The 24,101-nt window shown below is 34.6% G+C and overlaps 1 protein-coding gene across 2 annotated transcripts in view; it reads left to right on the top strand.

The window, feature by feature from the left end:
• Positions 1-23,787, top strand: part of LOC114329117 (neutral alpha-glucosidase C-like) — a 39,958-nt gene extending 16,171 nt beyond the window's left edge. For both annotated transcript variants that reach the window (XM_050659568.1, XM_028278135.2), the window contains 8 exons: positions 58-302; positions 396-653; positions 716-956; positions 3,929-4,116; positions 9,048-9,158; positions 9,241-9,359; positions 14,816-14,898; positions 23,599-23,787. In XM_050659568.1, the coding sequence (XP_050515525.1) occupies positions 58-302; positions 396-653; positions 716-956; positions 3,929-4,116; positions 9,048-9,158; positions 9,241-9,359; positions 14,816-14,898; positions 23,599-23,717 (1,364 nt within the window). In that variant the 3' untranslated portion in view covers positions 23,718-23,787. The remainder of the gene's footprint in view (positions 1-57; positions 303-395; positions 654-715; positions 957-3,928; positions 4,117-9,047; positions 9,159-9,240; positions 9,360-14,815; positions 14,899-23,598) is intronic.
• The last annotated feature ends 314 nt before the right edge of the window (positions 23,788-24,101 follow it).

The following is a 24,101-nucleotide window of genomic DNA, read 5'->3' as shown; positions in this document are numbered from 1 at the left end:
TAAAATTACACTATTTAATTCGTGTATCACAAAATCTATATTTATCTTTGTGTCTAGCTGATTGTTGGCCCGGAGCATCCAGCTGGATCGACTATTTGAACCCTGAAGCCGCTGACTATTACTCGACTTGGTTTTCTTTTGAAAAATTCAACGGTAGTACTCCAACGTTGGCTGGAATCTGGAACGACATGAATGAACCTGCTGTATTTGATGATAGTACAGAAAAGACCATGCCTTGGGAGGTACAGCATTATGGAGGTGTCGAACACGGAGATATTCATAATATCTACGGTCTTCTTCATGTAAGTAATCTTTCTAGCAGGAATGTTGTACGTTTCTCACAGCATGCCTTTATGTAAAAGCTATTGCAACATTTATTGAACTTCTAATTTTAGGTCAAATCCACCCACAAAGGTCTAATGGCTAGAGACCAAAATGCAAAACGTCCTTTCGTTCTAACCAGATCCAACTTCGCAGGATCACAAAGATACGCTGCTATGTGGACCGGTGATAACAGCGCCACTTGGGAACACTTTGCCAACTCCATTTCTGAATGCATGAATGCCAATATGCTGGGAATGGTATTCTGTGGAGCTGATATCGGAGGCTTCATCGGCGATCCGTCCGACGAACTTTTACAAAGATGGTATCAGGTAAATATCAGAAGAAATATTCGATCAAAAGCCTTTTTGAAACTGACAAATTTTGTGTTTAGGGAGCAGTTTGGACTCCTTTCTTTAGAGGACACTCCAGCAGAGAGAGCAAACGACGTGAGCCATATCTATTTTCCAAAGATGTTCAAGATGTCATCCGAAATGCTTTAAGACTGCGTTATCAACACATTCCAGCTATCTACACCCTCTTCTACGAACATACAGTTACAGGAGACCCTATTATCAGCCCACTCTACTATCAATACCCACGAGTTAACGACAGAGATACTCAAACAATGATTGGTAAGTTGTACCATATTATTAACACCATAGTTACTTCCTTTTTATTCCGCTTAATAACTTTTTAATGTATACCACTCCAGAAACTACGGTATGCGCAAAATAAACAGTACTGAAATTCGTATGCCTCAAATTTGTATGTGCCAGGCGCCAACACGTATTGAGTGGTTTCAGAATGTCGTTATAACGTATGTGAAGGTCGTAATAATGTTAGGTGCTTCAGAATGGTTCTCAGTTTGACAGAAAAAAAATTTATGGTGGAGTAGTATTTTCGGTCATACGGAAAAGGTCACGAAAACGGTCCAAACTTAAAATTAACAAAAGTTTCAGCAGAACGGGAAAATTTGTGACCCTGCCATGGAGTCTCTTCGAATACTACGCGATAATTTTGGGAGTTGCCACTCACCAGAACTAACGCCACCAGATACGTACATTTGGGGAATGCTGAAGGAGTCAGACAGATCCAACGTCTGCCATTTCGGAATTGCGGACTAGAATAAAGATTTTTTCGTGCCAGAGGCACTGGCGGATCTAGAAATTTGCCTTGGGAGGGGAAATTTGCCTTAGGGGGAAACTTCCAATGAAAACAAAACCAAAATAAATAAAAAGGATAAAATCAGATGACATAAAAGACATAAATAATAACTTATAGGCATTAAGTTCCCTTAATTTTCCTAACTGGCGTGTTTATTGGGTTTAATTTGTCTTTCTGTGGTTTCGGTTTCATGTCAGCTAATATATTTTTATGTTTGAACAATTTTTTTTTCTTTAATTTTGGACCTTGTTAGGGGGAAATATCCTCATTTTCTCTCCCCGAAAATCCTCCACTGGCCAGAGGGCCCCTATAACATATATGGGGAAAGTGCGCCGCGTGTCGTTGTGAATAATGATTGCAAGGCTATATCATGTAGGTATACTAGATATACAGAGGGGGCCAAATAAAAGAGTCCAGCTCGAAATTTTTCAGTATTTATTAGATTTTATGGAAATGACGAAACAGGTCGATTTTTGATCTAAGGGGGACACAGATCTGTCATTTGTCAACGCCCTCCCTTCCCCTTCCACCACCCCTTATTTTTAAATAGGGAATAGAGGTCGTGTGCTAGCTCATTTGAAAGGTTATTCAATTCTCTATTCAGTAATATAAACATTAACATAATTATTTGTACAAAGTGTCCAAGAAAAATTATTTTGAATTAAATTAATTAACACAAAAGGAAGAATGTATGTAATTTATTTAATTCAAAATACATTCTACTGCTGTCACCAAACAGAAAGAAATGTTTTTTGATAAATAAACCTTCCTTTTCGCTTAATTTCAATCTTCAAGCTGCCACCCATCTGCCTCTTGGTAGGTTGAATATTGAATTTAAGCAACAAACAATGTTTATTTATCAGATAAACTTTTTTTTATTTTCTGTCAACAGTATAATGTATTCTGAGTTAAATAAATTACATATATTCTTGTTCTCATGATCATTTTTCAGTGCGTCACAGTTTTTCGATTTCTCTCTAATGCATTAAGTTTGATGAGACGGAAAAAGTGGTAGCTCCGTGATTAAACACAAAAATAATGCAGCATTATAATGGTTATACATATACATAAGATGTCTATTCCTAACCTACGTTTGATTCGTTGATATTTAGAATGCGCGTTTTTTCTAGCCAATCAAATACACGTATTACGAACATTTGACAAAAACTTCGTCCATTTTGGCCATTTTTTAGAAGTGTCAAAGAGTCAAGTGACGGTTATTATTCAGGTCATTATTTTGTGTACCTGTCATTTTGAAATTTCGAATTCGACTTCCCTTGTGTTTCACAACGTTTTTGTGCATTATTTTGTGTTTTGGTTTAGAATTTAGTTCGTTAAAAGTTAGTCATTGGCGTGAGGAGGCTAGAGACATTCAAGATGTACCGAAGAGTGCTAAATATCTTATGAGTAGATAGAATAGCCAACATGGAGGTAATGAGACTTACGCATAAGGAACGAGGAAAACTAACAAATAAGAAGAAAACTGAGATATATGGGACATGTGATGAGAGATGTATATCTAATACTCCAGATCATTATGCCAGAAAAAGATCCATAGTAAGGAGACGTAACTCATGGCTGAAGAACCTTAGGAACTGGTTTGGATGTAATAACAATGAATTATTTAGAGCCGCGGTTTCAGAAATAAAGATCTCTCTGATGATTGCCAACTTTTGAAGCGGAGACAACACCTAGAGAAGAAGATATAAACATAGTTTATGGATAGTTTTGTGTCATTTTTTAATGTTTCCATATTTATAAATTTAATTAACAATATTGTTTACTTTTTAATTTTATTCCCCTTTATAAAAAATACCTACATGTTAGCATATTGTGTAAAAATCAAATCTACTAAATTACTAATTATTAGTTTAATTCCACAAGCTTTTCACCTATGGCTAAGTACGATTCTGGCATCTGTCAGATTCGTCAATAATTACATGAAATAAGTCTCGACACACCCAATACAGTATATGACGTCATAATTAATGACGCACTGAAAAATGATCATGAGAACAAGAATATTCTTCTTTTTGTGTCAATTAATTTAATTCAAATTTTTGTGTCAATTTTTCTTGGGCACCCTGTACAAATAATTATGTCAATGTTAACATTACTAAATAGAGAATTAAATAACCTTTCAAATAAGCTAGCACACGACCCCTATTTCCTATTTAAAAATAAGGGGTGGGGAAAGTGGAAGCGAGGGCGTTGACAAATGACAGATCTATGTATCGTAAAAATGTGTCCCCCTTAGATCAAAAATCGACCTGTTTCTTCATTTCCTTAAAATCTAATAAATACTGAAAAATATCGGGGTGGACCCTTTTCGTTGGGCCACACTGTATAAATAATCATAAACATTTCAATATTCATTTCTGTACTGTTTATTTTGGTACTGTATTAATTCTGGTACTAAACTAAACTCATTATTCTTCAGGTGCTGATATAATGTCAGTTGCTGTCACCAAACCTGGTGTAAAATCTGTCGAAGTCTATTTCCCTGGTGGCTACTCTGACACTGATCCCTTCGACAAACAGACCGACTTCTGGTATAGAGCTGATCAGAAGCAATTCTCCCAATATAGAGCTGGACTAGTTGAACAGATAGAAGTGGACATCACTAGCGTCAGTATGATTTATAACATGAAAATGATTTATAACTAATTTTCTATGTACTAGGGTGGTTCGATAAGTACTTAGCCTTCAAAAGAAAAACGAAAATTTTGGAAAAGTAGCGATTTATTTTTGAACGTTAGTCACTTTTTAGCAAGATACACATGGCCCAATGATTCTCCACCGTCTATAACCCATCTAAAACATACCTTTTCTCGACGCCTGCAAAGTAGACTTCCGTGACGGTGATGAACTCGTTATTCGACTTAAGTTTTTCAAGTTTGGAAACAAAAAGAAGTTGTATAGGCCCAAATCTGGAGAATGAGTTGGATGAAACAATAGTTTATAGTCCATTTCGACAAATTTGGCCATGGCGATGGCGGAGGTGTGAGCCGGACCGTTGTCATGGTGGAAGAATATTTTTTCTTCGCCAATTGGGGCTGTTTTTGCTGAAGTTCGACGTCAAATCGGTCCAATAATGCCATATTGTAAAGCCCTATGATCGTTTTGCACTTTTCCATGAAGTGAATATGTATAAAGCACACCCTGTGAATCTCAGAAAATGGTGGCCATCAGCTTTCCGGCCGATTGGACAGTCTTCAACAAGTCAGTCTTCTGAACAATTAATGCAGGTCTTGGAATCAAAGAAGTTGGACTACAATGACCACAGGATTATATCGAATTTATACTATAAACAACGAGCAAAAGTACTTGTTAACGACCAGCTGTCAGAGGAAATTGAAATCAGACGTGGAGTTAGACAGGGATGCGCGTTGTCGCCAATTCTTTTTAATGTCTACTCGGAAGAGATCTTGAAAAAAGCTTGAGGGTGAAACAGTTGGAATAAAGGTAAATGGATTTCCCATTAACAACATTAGATATGCGGATGACACTGTCATCTTAGCTGAAAATATTGGGGATCTTCAGAGGCTGGTGACCAGAATAGCAGAATTTGGACAAGAATACGGGCTAACAATGAATGTCAAGAAGACAAATTTTATGAGAATATCGAAAACTCAAAGAAATAACGAAAATCTCTTCATAAACGGATCCAATATCGAACGAGTCGACCAATATGCATACCTTGGAACAATGCTCAACTCCCCAAGAGATTACTTACAGGAAATCAAAATCAGAATAGAAAAGGCTAGAGCAAATTTTAACAAAATGAGAAAAGTGCTCTGCACAAGAGATTTGAAGTTGGAGCTGTTGGCTAGGTGCTACGTTTTCTCGACTTTGTTTTATGGAATGGAAGCTTGGACCTTGAATGCTGCATCAATGAAAAAACTAAAATCATTCGAGCTGTGGGTGTACAGAAGAATTCTGAAAATGTCGTGGACAGAACACGTCACAAACAAAGAGGTTCTGAGAAAGATGAATAAAGAAATGGAAATCTTAAATACCATCAAAACAAGAAAATTGGATTATCTCGGATATATTACACGTGGAGAGAGATACAGCTTGCTCCAATTGATTATGTAGGGAAAGATTCAAGGAAAGAGAAGCATAGGGAGACGCAGAATATCGTGGCTGCGCAACCTGAGAGAGTGGTACGGATGTACATCAAATGAAATTTTTAGAGCAGCCGTCTCTAAAATACGAATAGCTATGATGATTGCCGACCTCCGCCGCGGAGATGGCACTTAAAGAAGAAGAAGGACAGTCTTCGCCCTCCTCGGAGCACGTTCGCGGGGTGACGTCCACTGTATCTAATATTCCTTGGTCTCTGGTCTGGTGTATACCAGTGGAACCATGTTTAGTCGACGGTTATGAAACAACGTAGAAACTCATTTGGATTACGCTTGAACAGCATCATACACTGCTCTGAATTTGTCTCATGGTTGCGTTTATTGTTCGGAGCTGGAAATTGCAGCAGCCATCGCTCCGACATCTTTTTTATGCCCAAAATTTTATGCAGGATGTGACCAACGAGATCTCTTGAGATGTGTACTGTCTCAGCTATCTCACGCATCTTCAGTGAGCGGTCTACCAATACTAGATCGTGGATTTATTTCACGTTATCCTTAGTGGTAACCGTTTTCGGGCACCTGACTTATTAAAAACCGACGTGTCACCGCGTTGAAATTCTATTTAAACTAACTTTGACGGTATCCGTCGAAGGACAAGAGTCACCGTTTACAAAATTCAAGCGCTTTTTGATTTCGTGCGGGATTTCCCTTCTAAAAACAAGAGTCGAATCACCGATTGATTTTGGTCTTTTTTCATTTTTCTTAAATCCCCAAACCGGTCCGCTTACACACTCGGTCAAAACAACGGGTCTAATTTGGCTGATATTTTGACATAAGCCGTCCACAAGAATGTATTACACGATGGTAGATTTCTTTTGCGACAGTGGCGCCATCGCGCGGAGAAGCTAAGTACTTCTCGTACCAACCTCTAAAGCGAGATATCTCATAGAAAATTGGTACGATCTTTAAGCTTAGCACGGCCCTTTTAAAAATCCAAAACTAAAGCTTTATACAATTAAGCACGTACATATGGGTGTCCCCGAAAATAGTGCGTTCCTTAAAGGTATAGGTAGAAGGCACCATGTAGAGCAAAAAAGTCTTATAACATTTTTTCTTAATTCAACCGTTTGGCCAAAAAACCAAAACACATTTTGGTTTGCAATTTGAAATCTGACAACTATGTATACGAAAATCTAAAAATAGACAATCACAATTCAAAAATAGCTGGGGCATGGACCTTTATTATTTACATTAAACCTTGTCTTCCTCCTCAACAAACAAACAAATTCTTGTTTTGTTTGATTTTCAAACATGGGGTGGTATAATTATTTTACAGGTGTACCTGTCTGACCTACATTTTTCTGGTGTCAATAACCATGTCACAAACAGTTCTTGTACAGTGATGCCAAATTATTTAATTTAATGAAAATAAAAGTTCGCTTATATGGAGAACAATGTAATTTTTTTTTGGGAGCGGTTAACTTTAGAAAAAAATGTTATAGGACTTTTTTATTCTACATTGTGTATTATATCCATACCTTAAAGGAACGCACTATTTTCGGGCACACCCTGTATAAAATTATTACTATAATTTCAGAGTTGTGTACATACAATGTGTATTTTTAAGTTGCTGGTTTAAGGTAGATTAGAGAGGGATTGTGATATATGGACAATATTATAAGTACATAAGTTTATAAAAAATTACATAGAAGTAAAACTTCAGTTTGTATGATGTAATAAAATTTTATTATTAAAACTTTCTTAAAAAGTGTCGTCCAAATGGAGTAAAAAACAGAACGTTTTCGATCTGATTTAGATCATCCTCAGTGCATTCCGTAAAGTAAAAGAAACAAGCACACTAGGTTTAATGGTGACATCAAAATATATGGTTTAGTTTAAATATTTGTTTAAAGAGCAACATGGCTTTCTTGCTCCAATTAAACGCTAGGTTCTTGTCAGTTTGAATGACACAGACCCAAAAGATTTTGGTGTGTGTCTAAAACAGTGATACTCAACCAGCGGCCCGTGGGCCGCATGCGGCCCCCTGGCGTTTTTATGTGGCCCGGAGGCTAACTAAAAAGCCCTGTAAACGATGAAATTATTTTGAACTTGAGTAAATTAGTTGGTGGTGGCTTTTAGTATTTTTTGCGACATAACAGAAAAACTTAATCGTCGTTTAAAAATTCAAAGGTAAACATAAAATTATTTCGCAGTTGACAATTAAAGTATTAAAATATAAAAAATCTGCATAACTTTTCGACATTGGTAAAAGCTCAACAAGATGGAATTGATATATCTCCAGAAAACTATGCTACTATTTCTAATTACTTATACTTAGTTTTCTTAAGCAATGAATTTCAGGAATGTTTTAATGATTTGCCAAAAATTAGGAAATGTCTTCTATTAGTGGAAAATCCCTGGCACTTAGAAGTAGCCGCTACTACAAAACTTGCGGCATTGGGATTTAATAGCGCAAAGTTGTCAGATAAACTAATTGATAAAGTACTGGATAACTATAAAACTCTCAAAAGTTGAGTTTACTTTCTCCTCACATTCTTTGCTTCAACATAGCTCTGTGAATCCTCATATTTAAAAATGAAAATATCCAAAAAATTCCCAAAAAACTCCCAAGAGGCAGGTGGGTGGAAGCTTGAACATTGAATTTAAGCGAAAAGCAATGTTTATTTGTCAAATAAACATTTTTTTTGAGCAGATGGGACGTGAATTATTTAAAATTCCCTCATCATAATTTCCTCGGCATCCTGTATGATTTATGATTTTTGAAACTCTCAGGAGTCTGTAACCAAAGAAAGTATTTCACCTGTTGTCAATCTGATAGTATGGGAACGATATTTATTGTCGTTTTTTGTGCTACTTCGATTGATAACTTATTTTGTTTTATTTTTTTTTTCTGTTTTCTGACAATAGTAAAATACATTTTGAATTAAATAAGTGACATACTCCTTTTGTACCAATTATTTAATTCAAAACAAAAATTTGTGGGCACCCTGTATACATAATTATGTTAATGTTTATGTTACTGAATATAGAATTGAATATCCTTTCAAATGAGCTAGCACACAGCCCCTATTCTTATTAAAAAAACATAGATTAGTCATCACACAGATGGATGACGTCACTAGTATGACATATAAATGTCAAAAATCATTATTTAAAAATAAAAATCGACCTCTTTCATGATTTTCCTTAAAGTCGTCGGCTTACTAAATAACGAATTTATTCCTTTGCACCATACTGTATATTACTTCACCTAGATTGCGGCCCGCAAGTTGTGGCAGTAGCTACTATGTGGCCCAGGAGAAAAAGGTTGAGTATCGTTGAATATCTGGTCTAGAAGAAAGAGTTCTGAACTTCGTTAAAGCACAGGGGTCGCAATCAAGGGTATGTGACACAACAATACTAATAGAATTATCTTATTCTTTAATGTTTTATAAAATTCCATTCAATTTTTAGTCGCCAGTGTTCTACAGAGCTGGAAGCATCGTCTTCGTCCTTGAAACCCCCAGAAAATCAGCAGTTGAGGCCAAGGATGACTTCTACTCGATATATGTCAACGTTGATAGAGTAAGTAAATAAAAAATACATATTTTAGTTCCATGTGCTATAACGTGATCAGACCAGTTATTCAATTGTTTGTATTTTTTAGAGGAATTCAGCTAAGGGTCGTCTATACAAAGATGATTTGTACAGCTTCAATTATCAAAAGGACAACTACTTCTATAGTGAAGCCAAGTGGATTCCAGGATCTGAAAAAATGTATATGACGTAAGTATTTTTGTGTTTTTATATCTTCTAAAGCCGATCATCATCATTCAGCCTTCTGCATCCAAAGTTGATGATAGGCCTTCGCTAATTTATTCTAGTTCTGTCGGTCTTGAGCTTTCTGCAGCCAATTCCCAGCGATTCTTCCCACGTTGCCTATCCATCGTGCCTACCTCTGCTTCTTCTGTCTGCTCGTGGTCTTCACATTGATATTTTTTGGGTCCATGGCCCGACAAGTTCCATTTTATTTATGTTGTGTGCTCTATGACATCTGTGACGTCTGTCCTTCTTCTTATTTCCTCGTTTCTAACCCTGGCTCTGAAGTTCAGTTCAAGTAACTATCGTTATCGTTACATTCATCTTTGGGCCATTCTGAGTTTGCTTGCTGTGGCCCTTAAGATGCCCGTAAGCAGAGCCGTAGCTACCGCCGTATCAGCCGTATCAATTATACGGGGCCCCCGACATTGAGGGGCCCCAGCGCGGCATGTCAAAACAAAATTCCATTCAAAATGTGTGTATTGTTTGTATATCGACGTTTTCGTGAAATGGATTCTTTATCTACATACAAACTATATTTATGCACAGGTACCTATCTATTTTCTGCCTCTCGCCTTTCTATAACTACAGAGCTTTTTGTTTTCAAGCTAATTTGTATTGTCTATTCACCGTTGGCTGTGTGTGAGACATTGTATAATGTTAATGCCAAATTGCAATATTTTTTAATCGCTTTACCTTTGAATATTTGAAACATTGAAACACTGTGTATTGTTTGATTATATTTTCGTGTAATCTGTTCTTTATCTATAAATTGTATTTATGTATATCTATGTATTTGCCGGTCGCTCGCCATTAAAGTACAGAGTTTCTTTGTTTACGTTCATTTACCCTTGGCTTGAAAAAACTGAATATGTTTTAAAATAATGAGTCTCAACAATTCAAATCTATTTTTCGACTTTGGTTTATTAAAGTTTATTAGGTTTATTATTATTATCATCTATATTTGGGTGTTATACGCAGAACTTATTAGTTTCTAAAGTTGAATTATGCAATTTACAATTTATTTAAATTTTGCAATATACAGTTTCATTAATAATTGGAAATATATAACTGTAGATTCGTGGTCTCAAAATATTAAGATTTAACCCAAATCACCTAGTCCTAAAATGCTTCCTAATGGAGATAGAGCTCTTTGAACAAGGCGTCTTGTAATTAGTTTTTTTAAATACCTCCAGAACACTTCCATTTAGAGAAACGAAAACTTCTACGCCTATTTATATTCCAGAGATTAATTGTCTCCATAAATTGTGAATTTCTAGTATAGGTCATGGGCGTCCGTTTTGGGTAGGGCAAAGGTTATTTTATCGCATAACCTTTTTGTTTTTAACTTTTAAGCCTTTTTGACACTGGAGTATTAAATTGTGAGATATTTTAGTAATAAAAGGTACTCTTGATTTAAGTCGGTAGGATACACCGTTTTCTAGAAATGTCGATTTGAAAATTTTGTGTTTTTAATTTGAGAAAAATTTTCAAAAAAAAAGCTATGAAAACAAAAAACGAAAACTGGTACGTTTACTCCAGAGATGAATATTGTCTTAATTTTGAAGCATTTTTGACACTAGATTTTAAATTATGAGGTATTCTAGTACTAAAAGTTACTCTTGCTCTAGGTTGGTAAAATACAACCTTTTTTTTTAATTTTTTCAAATTTTTTACAAATTCAAAAAACGAATCATTTTCAAATCGATTTTTCTATAAAATGGTGTATCCTACCGACTTAAAGTAAAAGTAACTTTATACTAGAATACCTCACGATTTAATAATCCAGTGTCAAAAAGGCTTAAAAGTCACAGATAAAAAAGTTATGCCATAAAATAACCGTTGCCCTACCCAAAGAGGACGCATATGACCGGTACTAGTAATTCGCAATTTATGAAATCGATTTATCTCTGGGAGATAAATAGACGTACCAGTTTTCGTTTTTCTAAATAGAAGTGTTCTAGAGGTATTTAAAAAATACTAATTAAAAGACACCATCTTCAAAGAACTCCAGCTCCCTTAGAAAGCATTTTCGAAGTAGGTGATTTGGATTAACCATTAATATTTTGAGCCCAGGAATCTACAGTTAAAATATTTCCAATTATGAATGAAACACCCTGTATTGTTTTGTTTTATTTCATTATCTTTTATTTTGTAATAATATTGGCGATTTATGTAATTTCAGTAAATTGTATTTGTTATTGTTTTTTACCTAATCTTTGTAAGCTTTGTACATAAAATTGTAAAACTTTCAGTGACAATAAAGCATATTTTTATTCTGTTCTATACAAGCGTTTTTGCTTCTTTTGTTGAACATTTTTTTAGCACTATGCCATATCATTGGTGGCTGGTGGAAAAGGGCCCCGCGACAAACTTTGATATGGGGCCCCTGTGGGGCTAGCTACGCCACTGCCCGTAAGTCACACTTAAGCAGGCCACGCACTGAATCGGCATAGAGCGATCGGTTCGGCTAAGAGCAATCGGCAGATTTTGCTATACATGGAAATAAATGAGCCACCGCGCACCGCCTAAGAACGTTCGACAGTCGAACGTTCTTAGGCGGTGCGCGGTGGCTTATTTATTTCCATGTACAGTAGACTCGCGATTATCCGAGTCTCGGTCATCCGAGCCCCTCGGTTAACCGAGGCAAAAGTCATAAGAGGTGAGTTACAATTTTCAACCTTGACGCAACATCGCCGCCTCAAAATCAAAAAAAGGAATAAAGCTTATGCAAAATCAAAGACTTTTTTAAACGGTAATATTGATAAGGTAAATATTTTTATCTTTTATAGACAGTACTGTATTACTTTTGTCATTAAAATATCCATAGTTATGATTATTTACGTGTTTTTCTATCAATATAACCAATCTCAGTGTTAACCGAGTTTTTCCGTATCCCAGGTAGTCACGGTCCCAGTTACCTCGGATAATCGCGAGTCTACTGTATAGCAATATCTGCCGATTGCTCTTAGCCGAGCCGATCGCTCTATGCCGATTCAGTGCGCGGCCTGCTTTAGACTAGAAGCGCACAATAATAGACACACGTCTTCTTTTTCAAATAATTGGCATGTTGCTCTTGAAGATGTCTGATAGAGCTCTATATGCGGCTTATGTTAATGTGATTCTTCTTTGTATTTCAGACATTTGGTTGCCTCTGACAATATGGATTTTATGATCAAAGTATTTATCCCGTAGCTTTATTTCTTTTCATTTTCTTCAGTGTTAAAGTTGAATACTCACAGTTTTGTAAAAAAATAAGTGTCTTTAAAAATAAAATGAAAATTTCATATTTATTCAGTTGCAATGCGAAGGCAAAACAATCTTATTTTTTAACTAGAATACGGAGCGCAGTCCAGCCCTCTGAATTGACGATTTTCGACTCTTGTTGGAGTCTCATCGGAGAGAACGTAGGCCTGCTACTCCATACTCCAATTGACCAACACCGAGAGTTTATCCCCCACACCGCAACTGACGTGAATGGACTAGGTGACTAGCGTCATCTGGCAATAGAAAGATGAAGTAGTTTTCAATCCTAATAGCAATATTAATATTTAAAAATATTAAAATATTACTAAAATATTTTTAAATTGAAAACTTATTGGTCCATTTTCTTGGTAACACCTCCATGACTTCTAAAATTTGCAAGCCAGATGGATGCTGAAGCGAAGAAGACAAGAGGGAATTCAAAAACTTACAATTCACGACCCCGTCTGTTCAGCTGGTAAATTCCAACAAAAAATGGACCTAGTTACTCAAAGAAGTAACGACCGATATAAAAATAAAATAAAATAAATTTAAATTAATTAAATTTTTATTTTTATATTGGTCGTTACTTCTTTGAGTAGCTAGGTCCATTTTTTGTTGAAATTTACCAGCTGAACAGACGGGGTCGTGAATTGTAAGTTTTCGAATTCTCTCTTGTCTTCTTCGCTTCAGCATCAATGTGGCTTGCAAATTTTAGAAGTCATAGAGGTGTTACCAAGAAAATGGACCAATAAGTTTTCAATTTAAAAATCTTTTAGTAATATTTTAATATTTTTAAATATTAATATTGCTATTAGGATTGAAAACTAGTTCATCTTTCTATTGCCAGATGACACTAGTCACCTAGTCCATTCACGTCAGTTGCGGTGTGGGGGATAAATTCTCGGTGTTGGTCAATTGGAGTATGGAGTAGCAGGCCTACGTTCTCTCCGATGAGACTCCAACAAGAGTCGAAAATCGTCGATTCAGAGGGCTGGACTGCGCTCCGTATTCTAGTTGAAAAATAAGATTGTTTTGCCTTCGCATTGCAACTGAATAAATATGGAATTTTTATTTTATTTTTATATTGGTCGTTACTTCTTTGAGTAACTAGGTCCATTTTTTGTTGGAATTTACCAGCTGAACAGACGGGGTCGTGAATTGTAAGTTTTTGAATCCCCTCTTGTCTTCTTCGCTTCAGCATCCATCTGGCTTGCAAATTTTAGAAGTCATGGAGGTGTTACCAAGAAAATGTACCAATAATTTTTCAATTTAAAAATCTTTTAGTAATATTTTAATAATAAAACGGGATAATCCCCGAAGGTTGGCTGTATACCATCTAGTTAAATAAAATTAACATGAAGTAAAACTCCCTAGTGTAGTTGGTATATTTAATAAAAATTCTAAAAAAATTTTAAAAATCCAAACGGATTACGTTCAAACGTTTTCGGACTTATCAGTCCATCATCAGTGAACTCTCTGTCCTTGCTAAATAGCCACAATGCCAAACACTGGTCAAGATGTATGTTCTAACTACATGGTGAAATCTGTTAAACAATTTGGCTTACATTGGATGCCAACGGATTAGTACTAGGTACATGATGCTCTACTCCATTAATTAAGAGATTTTTTATTATGAATAGGTCTACATTGAACTACGTTTAGTCTTTAGATTGACAGACTAAACGTAGTTCAATGCAGACCTATTCATAATAAAAAATCTCTTAATTAATGGAGTAGAGCATCATGTACCTAGTACTAATCCGTTGGCGTCCAATGTAAGCCAAATTGTTTAACAGATTTCACCATGTAGTTAGAACATACATCTTGACCAGTGTTTGGCATTGTGGCTATTTAGCAAGGACAGAGAGTTCACTGATGATGGACTGATAAGTCCGAAAACGTTTTGAACGTAATCCGTTTGGATTTTTAAAAATTTTTTAGAATTTTTATTAAATATAACAACTACACTAGGGAGTTTTACTTCATGTTAATTTTATTTAATATTTTAATATTTTTAAATATTAATATTGCTATTAGGATTGAAAACTAGTTAATCTTTTTAAGTGTCTTTAATTTTTATACACGCAGTGCCCAAATTATTAAGAAATGCAGCTTAAAAGGTTAAAAGATTAGATGGCTTCTCAAGTTACATATAAAAAATTATTTCTCTCTTACAGGACAATTAGCGGTACACCCGATCAAAGCATCAGAGTATTTTACGTTAAAGTTGTAGTACATGAACTACTAGAGTCTGAAACAGGTAAGTTATGTTTCTATTTTTAAGAGAATTAAGAGACCCTTAAAATAAATCTGGGAGTCCCACAGGAATATTCCACGTCCCCAAAACGGTTTAAGCAATCACTATAGCCTTAGTCCAGTCGGGTTAGACGAATGACAGGCCTAACCTTGCATTAGGAGATGCCCCAAATTTTATTTTTTTAATCTTTAGGGGGGGGGGTCAATAGTAGTGTAAATTTAAAATCTCCACTGAATTCCGCCGTTGCGTTAGCCGCCATCTTGATTTTAAACGAGAACCGTTTTTGCTCAATATCTCCGCCATTTTCAACTTTTCGACAAAAAGTGTAACAACTAAAATTGTTGAAAATGTAATTTTCTATCATTTCTATTTTTACAATTTTTTCGTGCCATCGATATTTTCCGAGTTATAGCGGAAAATAGTGACAGTTTTATATAAATAGAGCATAATTATTGAATTATCTCGTTTATTGTTAGTTTTACGAGAAAAATGTTCCTATACAAAAATGAAGAGAATTCAATTTTACACAATTTTAGTTTCTTTAATTTTTTTGCTAAAGTTAATATTTAAGGTAGTATGTATGCGATAATGGCGCGAGCGTAGAACCTGATTGATTTTGTAGCAATTGTTTTTGTTCAATATCTACGCCATTTTCAACTTAAATTGTTCCAAATATGATTTCCTACAATTTTTTCATGCGGTTGATATTTTCCGAGTTAAGTGGGAAAATAGTAAAAAGTGGTGGGGGGAGCATAATTACTGAATTGAATCTTTTTTCAGAGCTGCCCCAAATTTTATAATTCTATCCTTTAGGGGAGACCAATAGTAGTGTAAATTTAAAATCTCGACTGAATTCCGCGGTTGCCTTAGCCGTCATATTGATTTTAAAGGAGAACCGTTGTTGCTTAATATCTCCTCCATTTTCAACTTTTCGACAAAAACGGTAGGAACTAAAATTGTTGGAAACACAATTTCCTACAATTTCTTTTCCACAATTTTTTTATGCGATCAATATTCTCCGAGTTAAGAAGGAAAATAGTGGAAGCGGAAGGGAAGCATAATTATTGAATTGTCTCATTTATTATTAACTTTACTACATAATTGTACATAAACAAAAATAAAGAGAATTATATTTTATACAACTTTTGAAAGATCCAATGAAACACCAACCAAACTTATACCAAGTACATAAAAGACATAAATAATAATTTATATGCATTAAGTTCACCTAATTTTATTAACTAGCGGGTTTTATTGGTTGAATTTGTCTGTCGATAATTAAGTTTCATGTCAGCTAACATATTTTAATATTTCAACAATTTTTTTTTTAATTTTGGACCCCGTTGGGGGGAATTTTTCCATTCCCCCCCTCTTAGACTCGCCACTGGTTTCCTCGAAAAATTGTAGTAAATCGTAATTGCAACAATTTCAGTCCTTACACTTTTTGTCGAAAAGTTGAAAATGGGGAAGATATTGAACAAAAACAATTGCTTTAAAATCAATCGGGTCTTACGCTCGCGCCTTAACCGCATACGTACTACCTTAAATATTGATTTTATCAAAAAAATGAAATAGATCAAAATTGTACAAAATTTAATTCTTTTCATTTTTGTATAGGTTAAAATTTGTTGTAAAAGTAATAATAAACGAGATAATTCAATAAATGAGTAATTATGCTTTAACTGTCACTGTTTTTCCCCATAACTCGGAAAATATGGACCGCACGAAAAAAATTATAATAAACGAAATTATAGAAAATCGCATTTTTAACAATTTCAGTTTGTATATTTTTTGTCGAAAAATTGAAAATGGCGGAGACATTGAGCAAAAGCCGTTCTCGTTTAAAATCAAGATGGCGGCTAACGCAACGGTAAATTTCAGTTGAGATTTTAAATCTATACTACTATTGACCCCCCTAAAGATTAGAAAAATAAAATTTGGGGCAGCTCCTAATGCAAGGTCAAATGGTATCCCCACTGGGCTACCTGTTTTTAAACCAGGAGGAGCAAACTCAAAAGACAGATTCACACCTAAAAACATCACTAGAAAAATTACCAAATATATCTTCATTTTGGTTGCTCATATCGGTCTTGTACGATAATCCATAAATATTATATTATACTAATACTTCACTAAAGAGGTCTAAAAACAACAGTTTTTTATATAAAAGCAAAATAAAAATCTAAAAATTAAAGGAATAACACAGAAAACACAAAAAATCGCCGATATAAATTAATGAACATAGGAAATGCCAAAAGTGTCAAAATTTCATAAATGTCAATAGTGTCAAAATTTCTAACAGTGGAGTAAACTTGCCTGCGGTTGGACCAATTAGAAACAAGCATTACGGCGCGGTAAATTTGAATTTCTAATTCAAATTTAAATTTAAAAACATCATCCCTGTTCCGAGGCATAATCCTGTTTCTATGGCTGTATGGTTTTAAAGACTATCAGTAAGGTGCTAACTTGGCTGTAGACCCCCTCCTCCTTTATCCGGGCTTGGGACCGGCAACAGTTCTGTCGATCTACTCGATACACCAAACTAAACTGTAGGCGGATATGGACAACTTACAAAACCCATAGATATAGGCAGCGGACTAAGACGGGGAGACTCATTGAGTCCTATGCTCTTCAATTTAATCATGGATGAAATCATCAAAAACGTCAACAAAGGAAGAGAATATAGAATGAGAAACAAAGAAGTAAAAATACTCTGCTACGCAGACGACGCAATATTGATAGCCCAAGATTAAGATTGTCTGCAAAGGAAAGAGCAAAAGAATTCAATATGACAATTTCATCTCAGAAAACTAAAACAATAGTAATCTGTAAAGAACCAATCAGATGTAAAATAGAAATTGATGGTATCAGCGTATCAGTATTGAACAAGTAAGTAAAATACGTTGAAATTACATTGTCAAGTTACGAAGACCTAGACAAAGAAGTGCGAAATCAAGTACAAAAAGCAAATAGACTGACAGGATGCCTTAATAACACTATATGGCGAAAACGACATATTAACACTGAGATGAAGTCAAGAATTTTTAAAGCCAGTGTAAGTAGACCAGGGCGCATCTGTAAAAATATTAGTACATTTGGACGTTGAGAGGTGACTCAAATTTTTTTGCCGAAATTGCTTGAAAATAACTCAAATAATAATATTTGAGTTATCCTCCCGCTTAAAAAGGTCCGGAACATTGTTTAAATAATCCAAATGTCAAAAACTGAAGGAAAAATTCGATTTTTTTCTTCGTTTTTTGATTATAACTTTAAAAGTATTCATTTCCGAGAAAAGTTGTACTGACATAAAAGTTGCGTAATAAAATTTCCTACAATATAGAATTGGATAAAAATTTAAAAAATAGTCACCCTTGTTGCAAGATTGCAATAATTGCGAAAAAACCTAGAAAAACAAGTATTCGTATTTTACTTTTTTCAACCATTTATGCTAAACTTAGGACCTTCATATTTCACGCAGAAAAACTTTATGATACAGTAAAATAATACTGTAAATTTTATTGAGATAGGTTCAATAGATTTTGCAAAATAAATTTTGCAATCCAGCTTTCGCAAAAAAATTCATTTCTTCAAAATGTTACAGGACTGAAAATAAAGCAGATAGCAAGTTGAAATTTTTTTTGCTTATTGAAGTGTACTTTACCTTTCATTTGCAATTTGTAAAACTAAAATCGATTAACTACCACGACGTCAGGAATTTTTTTAAATAAACATTAATTATTAGTGTTACGCGCAGGACAGTGGATAGTTTGCTCTGATTGGGCATTCCGGTGACCTTTGATAATGATTGATACATTTTAATTTTTATTACATTTCGATATAAATAAATAAATTTGTTTATTGCAAAATAAACACACATACTCTATCCTTTGAAATAACACTTTTTTAGCAAAAACTTTCTTTGTTCATATATTTTAACTTAGAGAATAAAAGTTTATTATTTTTAAACATATGCAATTGTTTAAACAATATTTCACAAACAATAATAAAATTAGTTTGATTTTTGTGGAATTAAAATATTAAAATACAACAAAATATAGAGTAAGAAAATAATATATTAAATAAAGGTTGGAAGAAATTTTGGTGGAAATCAACTTGTGTGAATCGAACACCGCTGTCCTGCGCGTAGCACCAAAAATTAATGTTTATTTAAAAAGTTTCCTGACGCCGTGGTAATTAATAGATTTTAATTTTGCAAATTGCAAATGAAAGGTACTTTACACTTCTATAAGCAAAAAAAAAATCAATTTGATATATTGCTTTATTTTCAGTCCTGGAACATGTAAAAAAAATGATTTTTTTTTGCGAAAGCTGGATTTCAAAATTTATTTTGCAAAATCTATTAAACCGATCTTAATAAAATTTACAGTGTTGTTTTACTATATCATAAAGTTTTTCTGGGTAAAATATGAAGGTCCTAAGTGTAGCATAATTGGTTGAAAAACGTCAAATGCGAATCCTTGTTTTTGTATGGTTTTTTTCGCAATTATTGCTATTTTGCAAGAAGAGTGACTAATTTTTAAATTTTTAACCAATTCTATGTTGTAGGAAATTTAATTGCGCAACTTTTATGTTAGTACAACTTTTCTCAGAAATGAATAGTTTTAAAGTTATAATCAAAAAAACAATAAAAAAATCGAATTTTTCCTTCATATGTTGATATTTTGATTATTTAAACAATGTTCCGGACCATTTTGAGTGGGAGGATAACTCAAATATTATTATTTGAGTTATTTTCAAGCTATTTCTGCAAAAAAATTTGAGTCACCTCTCAACGTCCATCTCAAAACAGATGCGCCCTGGACTAAAGACCAATAATGACTGACATATGCATCAGAAACAAGACCCGATACAGACACGACACAAACACTACTGGAAACGGCAGAGATGAGAGTACTGAGAAGAATTACAGGAAATACGCTGAGAGGTCGAAAGAGGAGTGGAAATATTAGAAGACAATGTAACGTACAGTGTATAAAGGAATGCACACTAAATGGAAAAAAAGAATGGAACAACCACATAACCAGAATGGGGGAGACACGTGTGGTCAAAATAACAAGAGATAAATCACCAATCGGTAGAAGTATCGACCGACCGCGCAAAAGATGCAGTGACAATCTTCTATAGAGATATGGAAGGCAGAATTGCCAATAAACAAGCAGAATTGCTTATAAAGAGGAAGAACAAGAAAAAGTTTAAAAACAGGGTACGGCACGGCGTATTTAAAAAGCTTTTTGTTCGTCTTTATAGATAGGTAGGTACTTATAAAAAGATATATATTTAAAAAACTAGATTCGAATAACTTGCATGCAACAAGTCGAACTTCTTTAATTAATATTTATCAAGTAATCAAGTACAATAAAAGAAAAGCACAAGATCTTTCAACTGAAGAAGCAAACCTTAAAATATATTTTTTTATGAAATAAACCAACATGCTGAGACAAGATAAATGCACATATAAAACGATAGTTTTTATGTTTGATTGACTTTAAGAAAGCATTTGACAGAGTATGATACCAGGATGTAATCCACCTTCTGCACACCAAAGTAAAAATATTCAATAGCAATGTAAAGGCAGTACTATTATACGGATCACAAACTTGGAGAATAACAAAACACAACACTGGAAAGATTCAATCCTTCATCAATAAATGCTTACGAAAAATTCTAAGAATATTTTGGCCCAACAGTATTACAAACTCAGACTTATGGAACAAAAAAGAAGCAAGAACCAATACATAAAGAAATAAGAAAAAGAAGATGGAAATGGGTGGGTCATACCATACTCTGCGGAAACCAGACACAGACATAACAAAACAAGCATTGGAATTCCAACCTTCAGGAAAACGGAAACAGGGGAGGCCAATAAATACATGGAAGAAAACAATTATTAAAGAAGCAGAAAACGTCGGCCTAACCTGGAAAGAAGTTAGAGAAAAAGCACAAGATCGGCAAAAATGGAGAATGACAGTAGATGCCCTATGTTCCAGTGGGAACTAAGAGGATAAGTTCAATCCACCTTCTATATAATAGAGAAGTTCCCCTAGATATCATTAAAAGTATTGAAAACATCTACCAAAACAATAAAATGGAAATCAGAATAGATGGATAACTTACAGAACCCATAGCCATGGGCAGCTCATGGAGCCCTATGCTTTTCAATTTAATCATGGATGAAACCATCAAAAGCATCAAAGAATAAAGAGTATATACAATGGGAAACAAAGGAGTAAAAATACTCTGTTAGGCAGACGACGCAATATTGATATCCCAAGATGAAGATAGTCTGCAAAGATTAGTCCACAGATTTAACATAAGAGCAAAAGAAATAAATATGACCATTTTATCTCAGGAAACTAAAACAATGGTAATCAGTAAAGAACCAATCACATATAAAATAGGAATTGATTTTTTAAGGTTTAAATGAAAGGTACCGGATGTCTTTTTCTAATATCCCCGCCAAATGGAAGTCAGCTCTCATTAGAGCTGTATACAATTACTTCCTGACGGTCTCCTCCTTTTTAACATTTTCCTATTTCCTTCAATTTTTCTTCCACTTTTTCCATATCGAATTTTAACACATTCTCGAATTTTTCTTACACCTTTTCAATTTTCTGTATTTCCTCAGCAATCTGGTTTACCTCTTCCCGCATTTTCTCTAAATAAAACTTCATATCTTCATATTTTTCCAACTCCCAACGAACAGTATCGTTCGTTGGCAGCTACTGAAGTCCTCATAGCAATCTGAAAGATGTTCCTCGAAAGTGACTCTAAAACCTCTCAATCCAACACGCTGTACTGGGGAAGATTTGATGCAGTCAATACATTGAAACACAGATTTTGCGATGTTTTAAAGTGCCTTTCAAGTCTAGTTCTGACAAGTAACAAAAAAAAAATGAAAGAGACAAAGCAACACAACTGAAAAAAAGAAACTAGAATCATTCAAATTTGTTTTGTTACTAGTCGTGCAAAATAAAATCCTTGAAATCCTCAACATAGTCTCGAAAACACTGCAATCAAAATCTTTGGACCTTTTAACAGCTTACAGTTTTCTTGAAGAGAGCATCCTAAAACTAACTGAAATGAGAGGACAATTTGAAACCTTCTTTGAAAAATTCTTCAAATATGTGCCAACGTTGCAACAAAAATAATGCAGAAGATGAAAAAACATTTCGATAAACTGTGCGAAGATGAAAGATTTCAAGATCAAGTTTGACCCAAGTCATGCTTTAGAGTAACCGTGTTTCAATGATCGATACATTATGCCATCAGTTAGACACTCGCTCTCAAGGAATGAAAGCAGTGTTAGATACGTACCGAATTGTTCAACCTGATTTTATTTTGAATGCAAACGAACAAGACCTTCAAAACAAAGCAATCAACTTCGTAAAACGTTTTTCAGATGATTGCAGATGAGAGATGGGGTTTACCCCTCCCCCCCTTCCGCTGGGGAGTAAACCCCCGGTAGGGGGCCGCAGATCACGTTTGCCCCGGGGCCCCCAACATCTACTTACGGCCCTGCTTGTAGATTACGATCCTTTTTTAAGCTCTCATTTAGCTAAGTATGGCAATAAGGGTACTGGAAAACCTTACTTATCTTCAAAGTTCTGTGAAGAAGTAACGCAATTGTTGAAGAAATTAAGGAAGCCGAATACCATTCCTAAAGTGTCGATTCAACATCAGGTTTGTCTCATATTGACCAGTTAACTATTATTATGTTAGTTCTTCTAATGCTAAAGTGTATGAGCGTTTTCTCACATTCCATACCCTTAAGTAGCCATAGTGGAGAAAATCTCTCTTCTGCTGTTTTAACCTTTTTAAACGACTGTGGCATTGATGTTAAAACACATGAGGGGACAATCATACGACAATGAGGGTTACATGTCAGGCAAATACAGTCTCCAGGCTCATTTATCTAAAATTAACAAACTTGCAATTTACATTCGTTGTGCCGCACACTCACTTAATTTTGTTGGAGTAAGTGCTGCATTGGTGCAATATCGTATTTTGGGTTTGTTCAGTCCATGTACTACTTTTTTTCAGACTCTACCCACTGTTGGGAAGTTATGATCAAATGCTTAAATGAAACTCGACTAAGCAATCCCATTTGCCACGATCTAGTCCTCAAAAGACCAGGCAGCACTAAATAGAGTTATCCACTTATTTAACTTTAGGCGCCTTATAGCATGGTTTGCCTAGGGGCCTCAATATTCTTAATCCGGGACTGAATGAAGACATTAGAAGAACATGTAACGTACATGTATAACTTAATGGACACTATGTAAATAGAAAAAAGAATGGAATAACCACATAAGCAAAAAGGGGGAGGCTCGTGTGGTCAAAATAGCATGAGCTAAAGCAGCAATCGGTAGAAGAAGTATCCACCGACCGCGCAAAATATGGAGTGACAACCTTCAATAGAGGTGTCAGTCAGCCAATGTACAAGCAGAATTATTTATAAAGAGGAAGAAGAAAAAGAACCGATAGTTAATATTTTAGGCGGTCGTATCTAGACAGATAGGACAGTTTATTCAGACCTAGACTTTTAGTACTCCCTACAACTAATTTTTTTAAATGACACTGCCTACAGTGAAACCCTTTCAAATTAAAGATTTATTCATTTATTCAATTGAAACGTACAATGATATGATACCTAATTTTTTATTAATCTTCGTTATTTTTTAGGTGAACTACAAATCAAGAAATCAATGTTTACGAAAACTTCAGGTGGAATTCCTCTTCATAAAATTGATATAGCCAAAGCATTAAGAGAAGGAAATGGAACATTAGAACTCAGCTTTTAATATAATGTTGTATTTTGTCAATATTATATGAGCTTCTATTATTTTTTACCATAAAATATTCCAAAAATTATGACATGTTTTTATTAAAAATCGCTCATTGACATCGATGCACCTCAGAAATGAGCTACTATAGTCCAGTCGGGTTAGACGAATAACAGGTCTAACCTTGCATTAGGAGCTGCCCCACATTTTATTTTTTTTAATCTTTAGGGGGGTCAATAGTAGTGTAAATTTAAAATCTCGACTGAATTCCGCCATCTTGATTTTAAACGAGAACCGTTTTTGCTCAATATCTCCGCCATTTTCAACTTTTCGACAAAAAGTATAACAATCAAAATTGTTGAAAATGTAATTTTCGTGCCATCGATATTTTCCGCGTTATAG

The sequence above is a fragment of the Diabrotica virgifera genome, chromosome 8, assembly GCF_917563875.1.
Source record: "Diabrotica virgifera virgifera chromosome 8, PGI_DIABVI_V3a".
Taxonomy (NCBI): Eukaryota; Metazoa; Arthropoda; class Insecta; order Coleoptera; family Chrysomelidae; genus Diabrotica; species Diabrotica virgifera.
The sequence above is the reverse complement of the archived record's forward strand: the minus strand, read 5'-3'. Positions and strand labels throughout refer to the sequence as shown.